General features: G+C 40.7%; 1 protein-coding gene across 1 annotated transcript; it reads right to left on the reverse strand.

Moving 5' to 3' along the window:
- Nucleotides 1-89: 89 nt before the first annotated feature.
- LOC127499618 (extracellular calcium-sensing receptor-like) lies at nt 90-20,805 on the reverse strand. Its single transcript, XM_051870013.1, has 3 exons — nt 20,605-20,805; nt 461-1,276; nt 90-336 (listed from the first exon to the last, which is right to left on the reverse strand). Exons 1-3 carry the CDS (start codon nt 20,803-20,805, stop codon nt 91-93), a joined length of 1,263 nt encoding a protein of 420 aa, XP_051725973.1. The 3' UTR covers nt 90.
- Nucleotides 20,806-23,466: the final 2,661 nt, after the last annotated feature.

A 23,466-nucleotide genomic window follows, 5' to 3' on the forward strand; every position in this document is an offset into this window, starting at 1 on the left:
ATATATTATTTATACAGTATGGCGTAAGTGTCCAAATACTTTTTGGGGCCGGTCTATTTAAGGGAAAAAAAAAAAAAAAATGAACCAAAGTCACAGGACTTTTACCTGCTCAGCCCAGCCCCCACCCCAAACCACTTTCTCAAGGTTTATGTTCAGCTCCTGGCCTGGTCCTTTGGCTGCATCAAACTGTCCAACCTGGACGAAATGCACTTCTCCGCTTTCATCTACATGCCAGTTCATAATGTCATAAGAGGCAGATGGCTCACCGTTATCTTCAAAATAAACCAGCTCACCCACTGGTGTTGTGAAGTTTACTGCATTTAAGTAGTGCAGAAGCTGTAAAAGGAAAATGTGCAATAATATATATATATATATATATATATATATATATATATATATATATATAAATAATTTAAAATTATTTAATGATTATTTCAATTTTAAGTCCTTTTTTCTATACCTGTCTGGGCTTTATTCTGGTCACATCAGAGCATTCTCCATCCTTAAAAGGCCCTGTACCAGGCTGACAGGCCATCATGTTGTGAATAGCATTGGCAATAGCATACACAGCCTTATACACGTTGTAAGTGACTCTCAGTTGTGAAACATCTGTGTAGATGCGTCCATGTTTCTCCACATTCTCTGAGCCTGTGCACTTTGGTCTGTTAGAAGGCTGCCAGTCCTGTGCCAGTGAGCAACCAAATATTTCTTCCCATACATCTTTTACGAACGGTTCATTTGGCTGCTTCACAGGGCTCAGCTGGGCAAGATAAGCACCAAGACCCTGAATATCAGCTCGGCGCAGGGCAAAGCCGATGGTACCGGCAAGAAAAGGAATGGTTGCTGGGTCGGAGTACTGAGTGGAGGTGCTCCAGGCCTCTGTGGCTATCCACTGCCTGTTGGTCACATTCTGCACCACCACTTCTTTGAACAAAACTTCAAGGTCTGGGCCGATGGCAAAGGTCACCACCACACGAGCTGTGGAACTCTGGATCCTCTCTATAATCCGCCTGATCCTGCTCTGGGAATGGGATTTGGGAATGACTTCTACATAGTCCACACACACCCCTGTACCTTCGAGCTCTTTCAAGAGCAGCTGCGAGCCACTTTTACCATATTCATCATCCCCTGCGATCACCCCCACCCAGGTCCAGTCCAGCAGGTGCAGCAGACGGGCCATGGCCTTGGCCTGGAAGGCATCACTGGGAACAGTGCGCAGGAAAGAATGAAATCTGCGACTGTCACTGAGACAAGCGCAGGATGCAAAATAACTCACCTGGACAGACAAAACACAAGACAATAGTTGGGAGGAAAGGGAAGCATTTCACTGAAATGTATGAAATTCTGATTACTGAATTTTTACCGTTTACTGTTTCTCAGAAATAATATAATAAATAAGCACAAAATTCTGCAAAATACAGAACATTTTGTTATACCATTGGGATAGCAAACGCTCCCAGTGTGTCAGCCACCACTATCGAGGCAGAGGAACGAGCGTCACCAACAATGACAGGCACCATTGGAGACCCGTTGCACTCTGCACCTGACACTCTCTCTTCCTGCCCTGTTACCAGAGCTAAAGCAGCACTCAGCGTTGTGCCCTCAGCTAGGCAGGTATCGGCTACCAGATACCCCAAAGTAATGTTTGGTAGCAGAACAGGGTCCCGATTAATCTCCTCCACGGTAAAAATCATAGCTTTGAGCCAGCGGTATGAACGAAGGTCAACACTAAGGGAAAACAAAAAAAATAAAGTTTAATGAGATGTTTTATTCAAGGAGGAACTGGATAGATGACACAGTTCGGCAATATATTTTATGAAGGGAAGACTCAATGAAGGGAAGATTCTTAACATTATGTTAAAATATACACACTAAAAAATATTTTGCCAAGCAACCTAAATTTTGCATCTAAATGAAAAAAAAAAAATAAAAAAAAAATAAATATAATAATTGAATCAACTGTACCGCATTAGATAACACTTTACAATAAGGTTCATTAGTTAACATTAGTTAACTACATTAGTTAACATGAACTAATAATGAACTGCACTTATACAGCATTTATTAATCTTTGTAATTGTTAATTTCATCATTTACTAATACAGAATTAAAATCTTGTTAACATTAGTTAATGCACTGTGAACTAACATGAACAAATAATGAACAATTGTATTTTCATTAACTAACATTAACGAAGATTAGTAAATACAGTAACAAATTTCTTGCTCATGGTTAGTTCATTTTAGTTAATACATTAACTAATGTTTAACTAATGAACTTTATTGTAAAGTGTTACTGATTGCCCTAATAAATATACATGAATTCATAAAAATTGTTGTGTTGGAAATATTTTTCTTTCAACAATTAATTATAGGTGAATTATAGTTAGCAAAAAAAAAATACATTTAAATTGTTTAACAGTTGCTCTACAACCCTGACTTTTAGTTCATTTTAAACACTCACTTTTTATATACTCACCCATGGCAGCGAGCAGCATGCTGTTTTTCACTGAAAGCATGATCAGGCTCTGGTGATTCAACATGAACTGGAAACAGACCACCAATTATCACATCTCCCTCTTTATACAAGCTCTCTGAAACAAATCTGCCCTGCAGACCACAGGACAGGCCTCCACCACAAACCCTGACCATCTCAACAATAAAACCCACCAGCCACAACCACATAATCAATCCCATCACTTTACACAAGCACAGAGAGAGAGAGAGAGAGAGAGAGAGAGAGAGAGAGAGAGAGAGTGCAGGCTCATACTTTTCCTGCAAAGGAAGAAGGGTTGGATGATAACTCCCCTTTTGTAGACTTTAATTTGCCTAGGGCAAAAGAACATGCAACAGGAAAAACACTTGAGTGGGGGATAATTGCTTAAAACCCTTGCGGAGAGTGATTTTCCTGGAGGATGGGGGGAAAAAAGCAACTTTTAGAACTGATAATTTGAAGATGAGAGCAATAGAGCAAAGAAAGACTAACACATTAATAGTAAAAAAGACAACAACAAAACAAATGTTATGCTGATATAGAATAAAAAAATATTTTGTGTTGTCATCCTTCAGAATAATTTTTTGTGTGTATGTTCCTCTGAGAATGCTGTTCAGCCTACAGGAAAAATGGAGGTAATTATAGCATATTAAGCAATCACTATGACACCAGAGGTAATCATTCTGTTTTCTGGAGCTGTGTGAGAATGATCTGCACACAATTTTACTCAGACCGATTCACACAATCTTCACACATACATGCATAATTGATGTTTAGTAATAGATAAACATCAATCAGCACCAGCTTTTTAAAATAACTTTTAAACTTTTTTTTTTTTTTTTTTTAATTGCTTGAGTGAAAAAGAGGAAAGTAGAAGGAAAGAGAGGAACACAGTTGACTCCTTTTCTTACGCTCCTGATTAGTTCTAGGTAATTGTTGCCTCTTGGATCATTGAGTGTTTTTAGTATTATTTATATACTATTATATTATAGTATTTATTAATATTTTAAATTAGCTTTTATTTCTATATTTTAATTTTAGTTTAAATTTTAGTAATTTTGGTATGTGCTTTTGTCATTTTATTATTTTTTTATTTCTATTTTGCTTTCATTTATTTTTACTTAAGATTTAGCTTTATACTTTTACACAAATTCAAATAAATACTGTTTATTTGAACTTCCTATTCATCAAAGAATCCTCAAAAATACGTATCACGATTTACATAAAAATATTAAGCAGCAAAAACTGTTTGAAAATAATCTGAATATTTCAAAATAATAATGTTTTTACTGACATATTTGTATATATGTATTTGGAATAATATCTTAACGTTATGCAGCTATAAATTATTCAGAAAATAAAAGACATATACTGATTAATTATTTAAATGAATTTCAACATTTAGTATTTAGTTAATTTTCAACCCATTCTTACCAATGCTTCCACATTAGTCATTTAGGTAATATTAAACATGGTTACATATTTAAAACAGCATAATTAGCAACTAAAAGTTTGCAAGGTGTAAAAATACATGTACATGATCAACAAATGTAAGACATATTGTGACAATGCAGCATTGGGCAGATGGGGCAACCGAGACTTCCACCAACAGGCCTAAAACGTTTTCACACTGAATCTGTTTAGACATAAGGATTTTGTGCTAAATCCTTACATTTGAGATAACCTCAATCAATTTTACTGCAAAATATATATTGTGCTGTAACTGGATACACTTTCCCCAAGGGGCTATGTGAAGCCCAGCTGGAAGAACCTGTCCTAAGAGAGGAATATGGGCCTCTCATTGATTGGGTCTCCACTGGGAAATGCTTATGCAAATTCTCAAAAATATTAAAAGCAACACTTCCAAAAGGAAACACATTCACACAAAAGCACACCAATTTGTAGTCCTCTTTAATCTAGTATTTAACACAAACATTAGTTTTCATTAATTCATTAACATCAATTTATTAAAATCATTTGACTTTGTTTTTGGACTGGAATACTTTTTCCACATGTATTGTTTATGTACTATTGGTAAGTGTCAGATCTTTATCTTTGCATATATACATGTGATGTCAAGTCACCTTTATTTATATAGTGCTTTATACAGTACAGATTGTTTCAAAGCTGCTTTACAGTGATAAAAGGAAAATTATTCAATGATGCAAATAGTTCATTTCGGTTGTACAGCAGCTCTAAAAGAAAATAGTGTCATTGTTCAGCTGAATTGAAATCAATTATTAAATTACTTAATTTCATCTATGAAGCAGTTCTACAGTAAAGACTGTAGCAGTAGCTATGATTCCATCCAAAGTTGCAGATTTAACTGCAAATTTAAGTTGCAAATTTGTAATATCGCATAAAACAATTGCGAATAAAGCACTATTTCCAGTGAGTCGAAGAGAACAAAACCGTCACTTCCTGATTAATTGGTGCTAAGTATTACTAAGAACAATGGAAGTTGCTGCAGTAGAAGCCACTGTATATAATAATTTTTGTATATAATAAATCACTTGCGCCTTAGAGAATGACCAAAACAGCATTTCAGATGCTGTGCAACGAGATCAGTTTGTTGGTTGGTCCAAGTATGCCAGTTGTCCCATCACAAAGTCACTTTTTTTTTTTTTTTTTTTGATGCGCATCAAGGAATTTATTTGGTAAGAGTGTTTCCCTCTTAGTTTATGCACGTTTTCATATTGCATAAAAATTATCCAACTCAGTTGAGCACAAGTTTTTTATGCACATTTTTAGAATTTATGCACATCTTGGCGTTTCCATTCAGCATTTTTTTTAATATATATATATGATAGGCTGCATCCTATGAAGGCTACATATCTCGGCTGCCACGTCATCAAACGTCGCTGAAGGCCGTCTCAATCAGAAGGATCCTTGAAAGGCAGCCTCAAAAAGCTTGATCGGAGCTGGCAAGGCAAACAGCTTGGGTGGTTCAGGCAGGGCCAACCGCTTAGGCAGAGCCGGCAGGGTAAACAGCTTGGGCGGTGCAGGCAGGGCCAACAGCTTGGGCGGAGCTGGCTTGGGGACGGCCTCCATAACAACAGTGGGTTGCTCAGGGGCAAACTCCAAGTTGGCAGCGAGCTGCTCTGGGACGACCTCCGGATCGGCAGCGGGCTGCTCTGGAACAACCTCTAGAACAGCAGCGGACTGCTTTTGAACGCCCTCTGGATCAGCAGTGAACTAATTTGGAATGACCTCCAGAATGGCAGCAGACTGCTTTGGGACGATATCCAGGATGGCAGCTCAGGGATGACCTCTGGGTCTTGAGGGGTGGAGGAAGCCTTCTTTCTCCTCCTCCGTTTACGAAGGCAAGGCGGTGGCATGGATCTTACTGCTTCAGAAGGTGCTGCAGCGTCTTCAGCCGCCACTGGGTGTGCTGCAGCCTCTTCGGCCGCTTCTGGAGGTGTTGCCATATCCTTGGCATGGCGAACTAGGAGATCCACAAAAGCCCCAAAAGACAAGAGTTCCAACCCTCTCATTAGCCACCCGTCGAGGGGCTCATCAAGAGTATAGTTCAGTAGGTCCTTAAGAATTGCCTTGTTGAGCCCCAAACCCTCTGCAGTACCACTAAACTCTGTCACGAACTCCCTTAGGTCTGCCCCCTGCTGACGGAGAGAGCTCAAAGACTTGAAACAGAGCATTCGATCAAAGAGGGGGCAGTAGAGAGTGGAAGCTGGGGGGTGGCAAAAACCCTTTTTCCACTGAGTCCTCATCTTGGCTGGATCGTTCTGTCACTGGACGTAGTTGATGAAAACAGCGAGGACTCAATTGCAGGAAAAAATAAAAGTTTATTTAGAAATAAAAATAAAAAACATAACTCAACCTACTTAACACTTGAGACTTGACTTGGCATGAAGATAACATGAGGGAACATCAAACACACGACCGTAACACAGCAAGTATGACAACGATCCAGCACAGGACAGAAAACACAAGGAGAATAAATAGGGAACAAACTAGGCAGGTTAATGAGGGAAGACAGGTGAGGCCAATAAAACAATAATCAGGAAAAAAGATGGGCGGGGTCAGACAATCGACAGAAGAGCACACGACACAAAGAAACACATGACTAGCCATGTGCTCACACCAAACATAACAAACACAAGCATGACATGAAAGCACACGGCAGATGAAAACAAAACCGCATGCTACACAGAACACAACAAAACAAGAGCGCCTGGTCAAGGAAAACATTAACTAGACGCTCCAAACACATAAGACAAGAGCGCACGGCGAGTGAAAGAATTCACAACCCGAGCGCTCACAAATAAAACAGAAACAGGGAAAGCGATTGTCCGAACCCCGACACGAAACTGAAACGTTGTTTTTTCGTTGTTAACGTTGTTAACTTTTCAAAAATGAATATATAAGGTTGCCATTTAATGAACTGGAACAGATACCAGTTTTCTTCCCACTCATTCCCTTTGGCTGCTGTTTCTGCTCCTGTCATGTCCTAAAACAGTTACTAAATGTTTTGGAGTATTTTATGATTGTAAAAGACTGACTTGCCATTGAATAAAAATTGTATATGAACTGTCCCTGTCCTATATGTACAGAGAGATTTTTTTATTTTTTTTATTTAAAATTAAAAACCAATATCAAATTGACTGACCCACACTGATTAAAAAAACAACCCAGCAAATGAGTTCATGTATAAAACCCAGCAAGCTGGGTAAAAATAACCCAGCATGTGTTCTGTCCAATATTTATCCAGTGCTGGGTTGCTTAGGGCTGTCGATTTAACGTGTTAATTAGATAATTACAGAAAAAAATAACGTGTTAATTTTCTTATTTAAAGCACTTGCCCCACCCCCAGACCTACATGTCATCTGACATTTTCCATACAGATATTTTCCATGGTCATACTTACTTATTCATTTGCAACACTCCTTTTATTCTGCATTTCAGTCAAGTGTGAGTTCGCAATACTGTTTTCCCTTTGCGCTGCACTTTTCTGTGCGTTTCACTTCATGGCACTGTTTTGACGTAGGGTGGAGTCAAGAAACCGGTGCGTGTTCAGCGGGCCTGGTCACGCCTCCCTCCAAGTGACGTCATCTGCTCGAGACGCAGGTCAGCACAGATGAAAGCAACATCGCTGAGAGGCATGCGGGTGGATCATTTCCTTGTACTCACACTTTTACTAACATTAAAATGTTTATGGTTTCATTTTGTTAACTAAAAGTGTAATAAAATCATTTGCCTAAGTTAGAGATCATGTTAAAGTGGTGTTTATTATTAGCCATAGACTACTCACTAACGTGATCTGTCTGAAAATAGCCAGCACCTGCTGTTTATTTCTTTCAGTTTTCACACTTTTATAACATTAAAATGTTAATGGTTTTGTTCCCTTATCGAGTCGGTTTCTCAACATTATGTAAATGCTTCCTCAAAATGCTGAAGCCTGATTGAATCACTCTATTGCTTTGATGTCACCTGTTGGAGTTTGGGTTCCTTGCTGCTGTCGCCTTTGGCTTGCTTAGTTGGGGACACTTGACATTTGATATTGAACAGTGTTTTGATCTGCCTGCATTGACACCATTGTATGCGAACTGAACTGAGCTGGATGATGACATCACTGTTTACTCCACTGTTTACTGTGCTGATATAGATAAATTAACTAAATTAATAACTATTGATTCTTACAACAGAATGAACCAATACTGAATTTACTTAAGATGGACAATGACACCATTTTCTTTAAGAGCTGCTGTGCAGCCAAATTACATACCAGTTATCACTGTAAAGCTGCTTTGACACAATCTGCATTGTAAAAAGCGCTATATAAATAAAGGTGACTTGACTTGACTTGACTTTGCAATAGTCAATGGCGTCCGAGCATCTGCCTTGATTGGCTGGCTTAGCCACTATATAAGTGATGTCAGGTGCCAAAATACCTCAGAATCTTTCTCCTTCACCTGAAGCCTGATTTCGCCGTTGACCTGCACGGCTAGAGTTTTCTACATACCAAGATGTCTCTTTGCCGCATATATGGCGGGCCCATCGACTTTCCAGATGCACACGAGGATTGTGTGCTGTGTCTGGGCCGCACCCATGCTGAGGCGGCGCTGGAAGGATCGGATTGCCGAGCCTGCAAGGAATTGCCAATCAAGATCCTTCGTGCGAGGCTGGCAGTTGTTGGGAGCGGTGGCCCGCTGGCTCCTGCATCTCCTCTGCCCGCCGCCTTCGAGCCACGGGCCAGCAAACTGCAGATTATTCCTTCAGGAGGCTCTACTGAGGGGCTAACGTCGGCCCAACCCCCATGTCGCCCTTGAACACTGGAGCCCCCGCTCATCTATGTTAAAGAGAGTTCCCACCCTCCGCCAGAAGTGCGGGAAATGGTCTCGTTTGGCTATGAAGAGGACGACGTCATGTCTACAAGTGCCTCTGACCCAGGTGCCTGGTCGGAGATCCCTTCAGAGGCCAGCTGCACCCCGACTTCAATGGAAACGGAGATGATGAGCATCCTCACGGAGGCTGTGGCAGATTTGGAGTTGGATTGGGCCATAACAGCCCTCTAAATGTTGGATGGATGGGTCTTTCCTCGGCGCGAGCCACCAAACGGACGCACCACAGAGACCCGCCCCTTTCTTCCCTGAGCTCCATGAGGAGCTCACATTCGTTCATGGCACTCCCCTTAATCAGCCCGAGCCCATGCACAAGGAACTCAGCTTCTCACGACAGTGGAGGGGACGGAGAAAAGAAGGTACGTGGGACCGCCTCCCGTTGAGGACGCCGTCGTGGCACATCTATGTCCGTCCCGAGGTTGGAAGACCGCCACGTTGCCTTCTAAGCCATGTCGGGCCACAGCTCATATTGCCGAAAAGGCATATATTTCTGCAGGACATGCAGCATCTGCCCCCCACACGATGGGAGTCCTGCAAGTATTCCAGACACGATTGCTGAAATCCCTGGACGAAGAAGGCCCGGATCCAGAATCACTCCGCAAATTGCGGACAGCAGCTGATCTAGCCCTGGCCGCATCTAAAAAGATCGCCCAAGGAATCGGCCGTAATATGGGCAGCCTTGTAGTTTTGTATCGTCACCTGTGGCTGACGCTTACTGAGATGCGAGATGCAGAAAAGAGGCAGCTGCTCAACACCCCGGTGAGCCCGGACTGGCGCACAGCCCTCGCCGCAGAAAACACTACTGTCTCCACTATCGAGCCACCTGAGCGGGTGGCCAGCGCTCCCGTCTGCGTCAGATTGGGTGATAGCCCCTCATCACAGGCGCTTTCTGCAATTTGCATTCGAGGGTGTTGCATACCAATTCAAAGTGTTACCGTTCGGGCTTGCTTTGGCTCCCCGTACGTCCACGATGTGCATGAATGCAGCGCTCTCACCCCTGAGACTTAGTATAATGCACGTGCTAAACTATCTCGACGACTGGCTGATCATCGCTCAATCGAGGAGTGTGCTCGAGGAACACAAACACAGGCTCCTCGCCCATCTAGCGTGTCTAGGTTTGTCTGTGAACATGCAAAAGAGCACGCTTCAGCCCTGCCAGTCGATTACTTTTCTGGATATGGTTTTGGACTCGCGCATGATGATCGCGCGCTTATCAGAGCAGAGAATCCAATCCATTCACAATACATTAGCCTCGTTTGTGCAAGGCAAGACGGTTCCTCTGAAAACGTTTCAAAGACTGCTTGGTCTAATAGCAGCTGCAGCTTCCACCTGCCGGCTGGGCTTGCTGCATATGAGGCCATTGCAACTCTAGTTACAGGACCGAGTCCTGCCGCAGGCGTGGAGAGAGGGGACGAAGTGCCTTGTCATAACACGTTTATGTCTCGAGGCTCTGACACCTTGGTTTGGCACAGCTATGTACGAACTGGGTACTGCGATGGGCAGGGTGGTCAGACGGATAGTGGTGACCACGGAAACATCACTGTCAGGCTGGGGAGCCCTCTGCGACGGCAGACCAGCGTTCGGCGTGTGGACTACAGACCAGAAACGCTGGCATATAATTTGCTTAGAGATGGAAGCTGTTCATTTGGTGCTGCAGAGTTTTCTTCCGTTTGTGAAAGACCACCATGTTTCCCTGAAAGGGGACGCGCTGTCGAGCCGCTAGCCCACGGGTCGGAAATATGCATTTCCTCCTGTCAAATTAATGCCGCTAGTGCTGCAAAAGATCAGAGAGGAGGCCCAACCAGCCGTGGTTTCCAGAGTTGGAGAACTTGTCGTCGATCCCCCCATGGCGGATTCCACTGAGAAGGGATTTATTGTCCCAGGCGAGGGGCACCATATGGCACCCCAGGCCGGAGTTATGGGATCTGCATGTGTGGCAAGTCAGTATGGAGTGAACCAGTTAACTGTGTCACAGCATGTATTGCACACGATAAGAGAAGCTAGAGCACCTTCGACGAGGCGCCTGTATGGCTTAAAAAATGGAGAGTATTTGCTAACTGGTGCGCTAGAAGGCATGAAAACCCGATAAGCTGTGATATCCCCGCTATTTTGACCTTCCTGCAGGAACGTCTGGATGCTGGCAGTTCTCCCTCTACATTGAAAGTTTATGTGGCCGCTATCGCTGCCTCTCATAACATGCTGGAGGGCCGCTCAGTTGGTAAGCACCCCCTAATATCGTGTTTTCCTCGTGGGGTGAGGCAGCTGAATCCTTCCCGCCCTCGCCAAATGCCAGTATGGGACTTATCATTAGTGCTCAGAGCGCTGTCTGATCCACTGTTCGAACCAGCTGGCCAGGCATGTATCAGCTGGCCAGGCAGCTTTTAGGACATGTACTGTGCTGCTGGAGGAGGTGAGCCTTCCACTCCTGATGGATACGGGAGCAGCGGCATCGTTGCTTAATGCCAGTACTTATCACAAGCTTTTCTCACATCTGCCATTACAGCAGCCCTGCACCTCCCTCTGTGGTTACGACAACTCCAAGACTGTGATGCTCGGCGTTCTCCGGGTCTCAGTACATTACGGCTCTAAACATCTGCCATCATTTCCTTTCTACATTATTGAGCGGAGAGCCAACCTTCTGGGACTTGATCTATTTACAAGCTTGGGATTCACACTTCGAGATGAAAAGGGCTCTGATATCCACCATGTCACCTCCACCTGGCAACAGAGATCCAGCCATCACTGTTCGACAGACTGGGCTGCCTTAAAACATTCACCCATAGGCTTTTGGTTGACCCTAGTATGCCGCCGGTCATACAGCCCCTGCACAGAATTCCCCTAGCCCTCCAGGAGGAAGTTACTGCAGAGCTTCAAATGATACTGGACATGGGAGTTATTGAGCCAGTCAGTGCATCCCCCTATATTTCTAACCTGGTCATCGCCAAAAAAAAATCGTGAGGAATACGAGTCTGTGTTGACCTGCACTGTAAATAAGGCGGTTATCCCAGACAAGTACCCCTTACCCACAGCTGAGGAGCTGATCGCTTACTTCTATGGTTCGACGGTCTTCTCAAAACTGGACCTGCGCCAGGGTTATCTGCAGGTGACGCTTCACCCTTCTAGCAGAGACCTCACAGCATTCGTCGCACACGCTGGGGTATTTCGATATACTCGTATGCCGTTTGGCCTAAGCCTCGCCCCAGTTGCTTTCAAAAGGTAATGACCACCATTTTGGCTGGAATTCCCAGAGTTGCAGTATTCCTGGATGATATAGTAGTCCATGCGGCAGATGTCCGTCTCAGCAGGGTGGCCAGTGCTCTCATGGCACATAACCTTACGTTTAATGGAGAGAAATGCACTTTTGCAGCCTCAGCCATAGACTTGAACACTGAAGTCCCAGCTTACCACACCTCCTGTCCTAGCTCACTTTGATCCCGACAGTCAGCCTATTGTCACCTGCGATGCCTCCACACAGGCACTGGGAGCAGTGCTGTCGCAGATGCAGGACGGAGTGGAAAGACCTGTAGCATTTACCTCCAGAGCTTTGACCCCCACAGAACAGCGCTACTCTGTAGGTGAACGCATCAAAAATGTGAAGTTTTTATATTTATAACATATAATACAGGTAAGCAACATCACACGACTTCCTGAATACCAGCACGATTGAAAATGTGACACTGATTTTACAACAGTTTAATAAACAAGTAGTTAATATTAAGTCACTTACATTTTATACGCAATATTGACTGTATTGACTGTTTTGTTCAGCAGCGAAAAATAGTTTCAAACAAAGATCAGCAGAATCATAGCATATATCACTCACAGCAACGCTCAGCCGCGTTTTTGATTCATTGTTTTGAACGAATCAGCTGAGTCAGTGATTCAATGACCCATTCATAAACAACTGCCTCATTCTTGAATGAATCAGCCGTTTGAACGAATCATTTAAATGGGCGACTCAATAAATCACTCATTAAGACGGTCTCTTGCCGTCACCTAATGGCAATTTAGTTTCATGTTTCAAAGTATCATTTTTCCCTCAACATTTCTAATTTGTATTTTCAAAAAAATATTTTAAACAATCTCATAACTTTATTTAATGCAGTTTTTCAGTGTAAATGATTTAATTTGATTAGTAACAGCCCTATAGTGTATTATTCTAATTTAATTAATTGATCAAATTTAAGAATTTCAAATTAATCAAACATTTAATAAGATTAGGGGGGAAACATCCTTTAAGGTTTTAAAAAATGCGCTCGAGGTAAATATCACAAATAGGCGGATTTAAGTATATCAATATTGCTTCAGAATAAATTATATTTACACCACACACAAAAAAACCTATTTTATCCAGAAAAGCAACTTTTTTTTACTTGGACAAATTAATGAGCAATTTACTTGTCCGAAAGACAAGCACATGAGAAGTCTTAATGTAGAGCCCTGATATCATCAATATAAAAGTGTGCATGATGAGAGAAATAAACAGCAGATGCTGGCTATTTCAGGAGTATCCTCAAAAACTTAATATAAAATAAAATATATAAATATATAAAATTTAATGCTATGAAAGTGTAAAAAATAAAAGAGATATACAGCAGGTGTTGGCTATTTTCAGACAGTTCACGTTAGCAAGTAGTCTACGGCTAATAATAAACACCACTTTCACATGATCTATAACTTAAGCAAACGCTTATAATACACATTTAGTTAACAAAACAAAACCATAAACATAAAAGTGTGAGTACAAAGAAACGATCTGCCCGCATGCCTCTCAGTGATGTTCCTTTCATCTGTGCTGATCTGCGTCTCGAGCAGATGACGCCACTTGGAGGGAAGGCATGACCAGGCCCTCTGAACACAAGTACAGGTCTCTGCGGAACAAATAAGGGGCGTCTCCCAATTTTGGGGTGTTTGCTAACCGGGATAGGTGTTTTTAACAAAGCCACTGGAAGGCAAGCCTGGAACCTTTAGCCAAAAAAGCGTAACGACTAATGCTAATGCTCCGGCTCTGGCGGTACGCAGGGAAGGAGACCAGAGGCCATTACACGATAGGCTAAGAGGTGTTGCACGTGATCAAGATAGCCGTTATGCTTTCTCCAATGGTAAGAGATACAGCCCCTCTTATCTCCCTATAATATACAATCTCTGTTTCTCAATTCCAAGAACGCAGAGAACAGACTTGCCAGGCGACCTTGAAAGAATGAACTCAGAAGGACGCGAGGACACAGAAGCACTGACGGCAGAGTAATCTGGCAAAATTCCATCATCAATCAACTTTTCTCGCAAGTGATCTTTAATAACTTGTTAGGTAGCCTGCCTAGGAACCTCGATATTAAAGAAGTCTGCAATTACCAACAAATCTGCCTTCCTGCAGCGCTCAAAAACTATGGTAGGAGAAAGAGTAAACGAGATCAAATCAAATTCCATAATTCTCACTACCACAGGAGCTTCCTCCCTTACCAAAAAGAAAACAGCCACACAGAACAAAAGAGAAATGAGCAGATACTTACAATTACACCACAGTAAACTTTCACTTGAAAGGAGCCCCCACTTCTTACATGCCAGCCCTTTTTAGTCTAGGGGTAATGGCATGGCAGTAACAAATTTTGGAGAGAGAGAGCACAGGAACCTCTTGTCTCCCACCCCAGTAACACACATCCAGAACCAATGAGCTTTAGAAGGTATTTATTAAACCAAATATAAAAGATGAAAGGAAAAACATAAGCTTCAGGAGGGGGCAAAGACATAACAAACAAAAAGTTTCTAACTCAGTTTTAACCATAACTTACCTATACATAACCAAAAAGAAAATAAATAAATGAACTTGCCTATCTTCCTGACTACACATAACCAGGAGAAAAGCAATTTCAAACAAAAAAGGCACCCACCTCCCTACAGGTTTACTTGAAAGAAAATCTTAAGTTCTGAACAAAACAACATATAAGTCTTCAACGACATTCACAGCAGCACCAATGGGTAGCATTTGTCATTAACAGAAAACAGTAGAGTTATCTGGTGCAAGAGAAAAGAAGTCCATGTGGCAAACTACCGTCTCCAACCCTCTCCCTCTCAGCTTGCTGTGAGACAGTGCTGGCTTTATATGCTGGCTTTCTCCTGGCTGCAGCCAATCAGTAGATCTGAGGTGAATGGGCAGCAAATCAGCAACAGGTGAACCCAATTACCTCCTTGAGAATGGTAGCCGTAGACATGTAGAGAAAACAAAAAAAAAAAAAAGAAGAAGAAAACAAACACCACAAAAGCACACAAAACAAATGACAAATAAGATAAAATCTCAAGACGTAACAAATAAAATTAAGCAAAATAAACAGACACGTTTACTTTTACGAGCCGTCATGTATTTGCGAGCTTGTAGTGGGAATCTCATAAGTGAGAACGAGAACTTTAAAGCTTGCAGGCTTCCATATGTAGACCGCCCGCAGCATTTTCTGGGATTTTTAACGGTTCGATTCTCTCAACTGCTCAAGTCTGCATTCGATGCATCCTCGATATCAAGAACATATCAGGGTACTTTCATGCGTCCTCTGTTCTTGCGTTCTTGAGTACTGGAACTGAACTTCGACGGTTGATGATGATGTAGAGCAAGAACACAAGGACGCAAGATCCCTTAAGAACGCATATTAAGAAACAGCCGTTTTTAACGATCCAACCAAAAAAGCACGGAAAGCGAGATAATCGTTTTTTAAAAAGTACGGAAGCCTAAGAGGCCATTCGTTATTATTTTTTCTTTCTTTTTTTCTCATGATCACAACTACTTTTTTTAATGTTTAGAACATGATAAAACAACTTATGTCGAGATAATCAGAAATAAATAAATAAAAAAAATAATATAATGCTGCATGCTTGACTTCCATAACAGGAAACTGCGTTTTCCCCGAGTGCCTGCATAGACGTATGGAAACAGTTTACTAAAATATATTAACATATTTTGAGGAGAATCAATTATTATATAAGATTTGTAGCTATAGCTTGAGGCGGCGAAATATTTTTATATTAAAGATTACTCTTTTTTTTTTTGTTGTTTTTTGCATAGAGACGAATTAAAATGACATGGAATGTAAGTCTGTCACAATATAGCCACTGTAGTCTATATTTTACATAGGCTACACATTTTATTCGTAATTTGTCTGAACTATCCAACTGTAATCGCCGTCATTTGAGGTTGGACATGGGCTACAAGAATTATCATTAGTCAACGTTTCTTAAGGCTAGACATAAACCAACAGTTGATGTATTTTATTTAAATCTCTTGCATGCCAAATTTCATGTGCATAGTGTAAACCTTTGTCATAAAAGCTATTAAAGTGACATAACTGAACTAGTCAACAGACGAGCAGATAGCGCCGAATGCGTATGTAGGCTAGAAGCGATTTACATTTGATGATTTATAATTAACTTTAATTGTATGTGTATGTTTTTCAACCATACTATGGAGAAGCACATAGCTGCCTCAGCTTAACTGTATTTGTATAGTATGAGCTTTACATGTATTAACAGGCTTTACTGATCTTGTAGAAGCATTTAAATAAAGAAAATGTGTTAACCTGAAATGATGACTCTGAAGACTTTAAACATTATAATCATTTTATTGACCACAGACACTGTAGACAAAACCTGATGGCAAAACTAAAACAAATCAAGTGACCAACAGATTAATCAAATAGAATAGGCTAGCAAATGTTAGCTAATAATAGTTAATGGTAACGTTAGATTGCGAGTGGATTTAGATTGCTTGGAGCTGTTTACAATGGGCTAGCAAAGCATATTCACACAAATAAAACATTAAACAACTGCTAGTTTACAACAATACACTTACATTCATATACAGGAGATCTCTGTGTTTTTTCTGGGAATCTCCCAAGTCCCACTTGATTTGTGGGGATCAGGTAAAGAGGTTGAAAAACGCCCAGTTTGAAAACACCCCAAAATTGGGAAACACCCCTTTTTGTTCCGCAGAGACCTCATACTCGCTGAACACGCCCCAGTTTCTTGACTCCACCCCACGTCAAAACAGTGCCATGAAGTGAAACGCACAGAAAAGTGCAGCGCAAAGGAAAAACGGTATTGCGAGCTCACACTTGACTGAAACGCAGAATAAAAGGAGCGTTGCAAATGAAATAGTAGGTGTGACCATGGAAAATATCTGTTGCAGAGATAAAATAGGATCAAAGTTCATAAGCTTCTTTTATAGCTGTCATTGATTTTTGCAATTAATTATATCTTAATTTTTACAATTCTTTATTTTGTTTGCAAAACTTTTTTTCTCCCAATTTTTTTTTTCTTTTGCGATTCTATATTTTTATTTGCAAAACAATTTTTTTTTTTTTTTTTTGCTCAGTACTTTATTTTTCTTTTGCAAAACTTATATTCTTTTGCAAAACTATGGCGTGATTTTGACTCCATAGCTTTCACCCTTCGTCGGACTGCGTTGACGCAATCGGCTTCTTGGAAGGACCTGGCCTTAAAGGGTTAGTTCATGTGAGTACAGTGGTTCAATATTAATATTATAAAGCGACGAGAATATTTTTGGTGCGCCAAAAAAACCAAAATAACGACTTATTTAGTGATGGCTGATTTCAACACTGCTTCAGGAAGATTCGGAGCGTATTGAATCAGCGTGTCTAACCCTTTAATGCAGCCCCTGAATTGGGACACAGCTTACAGTAGCGGTCTCTCATTTCAAAGGCTGCGTCCTCCGGAGGTCGCATTTGTTGGCCGCATACATCATAAAGGATGTCTTATTTCAGAAAAGTAACCATTATAAAAGAGTTATTCCCAGTGAAGCATAAATGAAACATGCATCACTAGACAGATACTGTACATAATCTAGCTAACAATTATAATTAATTTACAGCTGAAATGTTGCAGGTATATATGACATTCAAAGTATTTATCATAATGTACTTTAAATAACGTATAAAAAATATGTCACAAAAATATCAGTTCTGCTGTTATTCATAAATACCAGTAGTGACTTCATAAAACGAAGACGTTTTCATGTCACCATCAGTGTCCCATTGTGTAGTGAGTCAGGTCTTTACTGTTCTTATACCCTTGCCGAATACACAATATACTGATTCACGACCTAGGGAGCTGATTGAGATGCACCAACAGACTGACCTGGTTGTGCCATGAAACATCATAAAAACAACAGTGTGTATCTAAACTACATCAGGCTTACAAAAACAAGTCAACAGCTCTTACAGACCTACAAGGCATAACATATTTCACGTCTGCCAACTGATCAAATGAATGTCAATCCGATCCTGCATTTTTATAGCTTATATGGTTTGACATGTACACATCTAGAAAACACAATGTGTTGACCATGAGGCATGAATTCCTCTCTCCTCACATTGCATATGTAGTACTCCTGGAAAGAAGCAAGAAAATTAAGAGAAGAACGCTGATGTGATGGCTTCTCGTCTCTGCATTTACTACGAATGAAATCAATGATAGCATATGCATATTACAGCCATTCAGCACATTACATGGTCAACACATGTATGAATTTTGCATAGTAATGACTGAATATAAACATTAACAACTTTAAACATTTTGCATATTCAGCATTTACAATTGCCAAAGTGACACTCTAATCGATAATTTCTATATATATAACATTTTCACTAGTATTTAACCTTTATCTAAATAATAACATGAAATTCATGATGTAAAAATACATTTAGAATACAATCCATATTCTCAATTGAGAACATACTGCTCAGTTCGTTGTCTGATGTATTACATTGAATGACGAGACATATGAAATTCACTCTTCAAATACATTCACTCAAATGTAACGCACAACACACAGTTAACAGACATCACAGCAGATTAAACGACCACATATGTAAATTGAAGATAATTCATAACGCTAAACAATATTTTGTCTTATAGATTCGAATAATATTTCTACTTTAACCATTCATTATATATGGTGGGCTTTCGCTAATTGCGGAGCACCTATGCTAATCATGTGCTCAACCACACTGAACTCATGACAAACTTTTACTGAAGTATAAAATAACAGCTTTAAACACATACAACTCATTCGTATTATATTAAACTGTGTTTATACTTAAACCAAAAGTGTGTTTAATGCATTATACTTTGCAGTTACCTGGAAAGAAGCAAGAAAATTAAGAGAAGAATGCTGATGTGATGGTCTCGCATTTACTACGAATGAAGCACATCACAGGCGCGCACCAAACTAGCGTGCAATGACGTCATGACGCAGGTATGCCAAATGAAAATAATTAATTCACTAAATGCACATACTCTTTTTTTCTCTCATAAACACAAATAAGAAATAAAATAATATTTTGCAGTATTAGAAAAATAACAATTTTAAACAATTTTATACTAATTTTGAGAATATCACACTCTCCCCCTCAAAATAAAGATGTCGTCCCGACATCAAATTGCTTAATTAGTCAGTCACAGCAATGCTCAATTTACAGTATTTAAACTCTTTTCACTTTACCCAGCAGTTATCTACAACATCAGATATTACAGCACTGTTATCAACATTTTCCTTGTACATTCTCCTTTTTTTTTTTTTTTTTCACAAGCATACATTCATAATTGTGCTATTGCTAATTTCACCTTACAAGAGTCCTTATTCGTCAATAGACAAGAGGCACTTGTTTGTAAATAGTCCCATGAGGTAGTTCTAAAAAAAAAAAAAAAAAAGAGTCATTTGCAAACCACCAACAAGTCTCTGTTAGGAAGGAAAAAAAGAGTCCTTCAAGGAAGGAAAAGATTCAAAGTGTCAAAGAAAGTCTCAAAGTGATTCAAAGTGTCCACAGTTTCAAAACCACACAACAGTCCATTATTTTTCAAGATCTGAAAATAGTCAATTGTTTTTGTTTTGCAATAGTTTCTCACTATGGGCAATAAACAGTCTCTGGGTAATGTTCTGTATAGTGACATTTCATGCCTTCAACACAGGCCATACAGTGACTAGTTATGGGGTAAAATTCATGTGGTAGTGCAATTCAAAGTTAATAGTATTCTGCACTAAATTTGCATAACAGTGTGCTTCCGTATGTTCACAGACTCCTTCCTGGTTCTTACTACATACTCGCTGAGGCCCTCTGCAGTCACCAAATTGATGAAGGTATGTACACTTTTCTTCTTTATGCTAGGGAAAGCACTTCTGACAGTTCTGTACAAACAAGCATTAGTCACACCAAGAGATCCACTTATTTCAATGCGTCTCAGTATTTGTTCTATCACGTTATACCCGATGATAGGTCTGGGCAATTCTTGGTCCTTCAAGCACAGGAATGTTTAACTCTTTCTCATTGGTTACAGGAGATGCCAGCTTGAAAGTCAACTCCACCCATCCTCTGTATGGCATGTTCGCTCCATTGGCCGCCACCAGGCGCAGGGTGTCACCTCAGGTGCATATCTGGCTTTCCACTCCTCATCTATAATGCATACTTGGGAGCCTGTGTCCCATAATGCTTCTGTCTTTTTTCCCTGTAGATAACAGGTAACAAGGCACTGTTTTCCCATTAAGGACGTGATGGCAGAATGCTGGTTAACTTGACAAGGGACAGTTAAAATACTATCAAGCGACTGGGACTCAAACTGTCTCTGATGGCCCATGCTACATTTCTCATGTTTTTGGGACTTCTCTGCCGCTTGGGTCACACCCTGTCCCTTGGGGGTAACCCACTCCTGTTTAACGGAGCTCCAAGCTGAGGTCTGACACCTTTACTCTTACAGCCAGCTGAGAAGTGCTCGCTGCTGCCACAGTGGTAACAATGGGTGCAAGGTTCTTCTGCTTTGCGGTGCTGGCAATGGAATCATTGTCTGGCTCGTGAGGGACGGGGCTGGCAGAACTGATGGGGGTGCTGTTGTGGTGGCACCATATACTGCTGGGGATAATACTGTGGTGCTGCAAAGCTTGACGGCTGAGTTGCATAATTGATGGACATGGGGTGCTGCTGAGGAGAAGGATACACATACGGCAGTCCATGGTGAGCTTCTAATATTGAATAATGCTGACGTGACGTGAGAGAATGTTCTGGTGGAACAGTGGACAACTGAACTGGGTTTGTAGGTAGAGGAGGTATTTTCTGTTCCCTCACCTGTTGTTGGCTTTGTGAGAACTGGTGTGGAGACATGTATGGACTTCTCTTCCGTTGGTATGTAGCTGTATCGGGTTTCCAGGTCTGATGCTTGGAACCATCTGATGTCTGTTGGGACACTGCTGCTGCTGGTTCTTTGTCATAAACTGCAAAACACTGCTGAGGGACAGATATGGGCTGTTGGACTGACTCTTAAATCTGTATGATATCACTCAGGCTTTTCAGTTGTGACAATAAATCAAACTTTGAAGTTTTTGTTCAGGGGCAGGCTCATTTAACTGTACAGCATGAACAGTACCATTTTTTCATGTTTTCGCTTATTTTTCGCAGATTCATTGGAACAAGCTACATTGAGTTTCTTCAGCAACACTTGAAGGTCACTTTGGATGTGGTCGTTTTGCAATCCAGTCAAGACGATGTGCAAGAACATATTCTGAACTAGGGCGGGATCATATTTCAACCCCGAGTCATCCTCCTGAGAAGCAAACAGAATTTTCTGTCTGAGATCAAGGGCTCGAATTAGGAAGCTTTGTGGCGTTTCTCTAGTGCGCTGAGCTTCTGTGGTGAGCTGCTTATATAATTCAGTCTCATTTTTCTCCTGATAATGAGAACGAAGTATCCGCCTTAGCATTGGGAGTGTCAGCCCGGCCTTCCCCTCAAGATAGCTCCGCAGCTGAAGCCCTGGTGTGATAGCCCTGATGACAGAATCTACTATTTCCTGTTCTGCATAGCCCTTTTTGAGTCTACCTTCTATCTGCCGTGCCAGACTGGAGAATGAGAGCCATTCCTTCTGCCCTAGATTTCCTATTAGACCAGAAATTTTAAAGTCTTTCTGCCATGTTGAGGTAACTTATCTCTGAAATGTGGGTGAAGAATAAACTGGGTTCTGGGCTGCATATGTCTGTCTGTTTGCTGCATTTTGTGATGCGGTGGGGCTAATGTGCATGGCAGAAAACAATTCAGCTGTACTCTCTCCACTTTCTTGTATTGTTCTCTGGGCTGTGTTAATGTGGCTCTCTGTATCTTTTTCAGGAGCATTAATTTTGATTCCCGTGAGCTGGCTCAGTTTATCATTAATTGTTAACAGTTCAGCCATACCGCCATCTTCTAACTCCTCTAGCTCAGCTCTCAGTAAATAGTTACTAAGAAGGCTCAACAGGAACAAACAAGTCACATTTGACTCATCCTCTTATGTTAAATGAACAAAGACACTGAGTTTCGTCAGCTTTTCATGTGATAGTGTGCATAATTTCTCACCAATTTCCTCTTGAAAGTGTTTAAGCTCATCCATTTTAGCTGCTATGTAGACAGGCCGTTGAGAGCGGTGTTTTACTTACTGACTTGACTTGGCCGCCACTGGTATCAAACTGAACTTCCAGTGCATGCACTGCTCAATCAGATCTTTTCCGCCACTCATCCTGACTGCCTCACCCTGTAGCTCATCTGGTTCGCTAATGCTTGATGGGCTCTGCCAGTCAGGGAGTCACTCCACCGAACATCGATCCCAGCGGTGCCTCCAAAATTGTAGTACTCCTGAAAAGAAGCAAGAAAATTAAGAGAAGAACGCTGATGTGATGGCTTCTCGTCTCTGCATTTACTACAAATGAAATCAATGAGAGCATATGCATATTATAACCATTCAGCACATTACATGGTCAACACAAGTATGACTTTTGCATAGTAATGACTGAATATAAACATTAACAACTTTAAACATTTTGCATATTCAGCATTTACAATTGCCAAAGTGACACTCTATTCGATAATTCTATATATGTAACATTTTCACTAGTAACCTTTATCTAAATAATAACATGAAATTGATTATGTAAAAATACATTCAGAATACAATCCATATTCTCAGTTGAGAACATACTGCTCAGTTCGTCTGATGTATTACATTGAATAACAGGACATATGAAATTCACTCTTCAAATACATTCACTCAAATGTAACGCACAACACACAGTTAACAGACATCACCACAAATTAAACGACCATGTATGTAAATTGAAGATAATTCATAACGCTAAACAATATTTTCTCTCATAGATTCGAATAATATTTCTACTTTAACCATTCATTATATATGGCGGGCTTTCGCGCTAATCATGTGCTCAACCGCACTGAACTGACAAACTTTTACTAAAGTATAAAATAGCAGCTTTAAACACATACAACTCGTTCGTATTATATTAAACAGTGTTTATACTTAAACCAAAAGTGTGTTTTGTGCATTATACTTTGCAGTTACCTGGAAAAAAGCAAGACAATTAAGAGAAGAATAATGTGATGGCTTCTCGTCTCTGCATTTACTACGAATGAAGCACATCACAGGCGCCCACCAAACTAGCGTGCAATGACGTCATGACGCAGGTCATGCACATAACACATAAGGTTTGCACATAACACACTTTTTATTTCTCATAAACACAAATAAGAAATTAAATAATATTTTGCAGTATTAGAGAAATAACATACAATTTTATACTAAT

This window comes from Ctenopharyngodon idella, chromosome 18 (genome assembly GCF_019924925.1).
Source record: "Ctenopharyngodon idella isolate HZGC_01 chromosome 18, HZGC01, whole genome shotgun sequence".
NCBI classification, from domain to species: domain Eukaryota; kingdom Metazoa; phylum Chordata; class Actinopteri; order Cypriniformes; family Xenocyprididae; genus Ctenopharyngodon; species Ctenopharyngodon idella.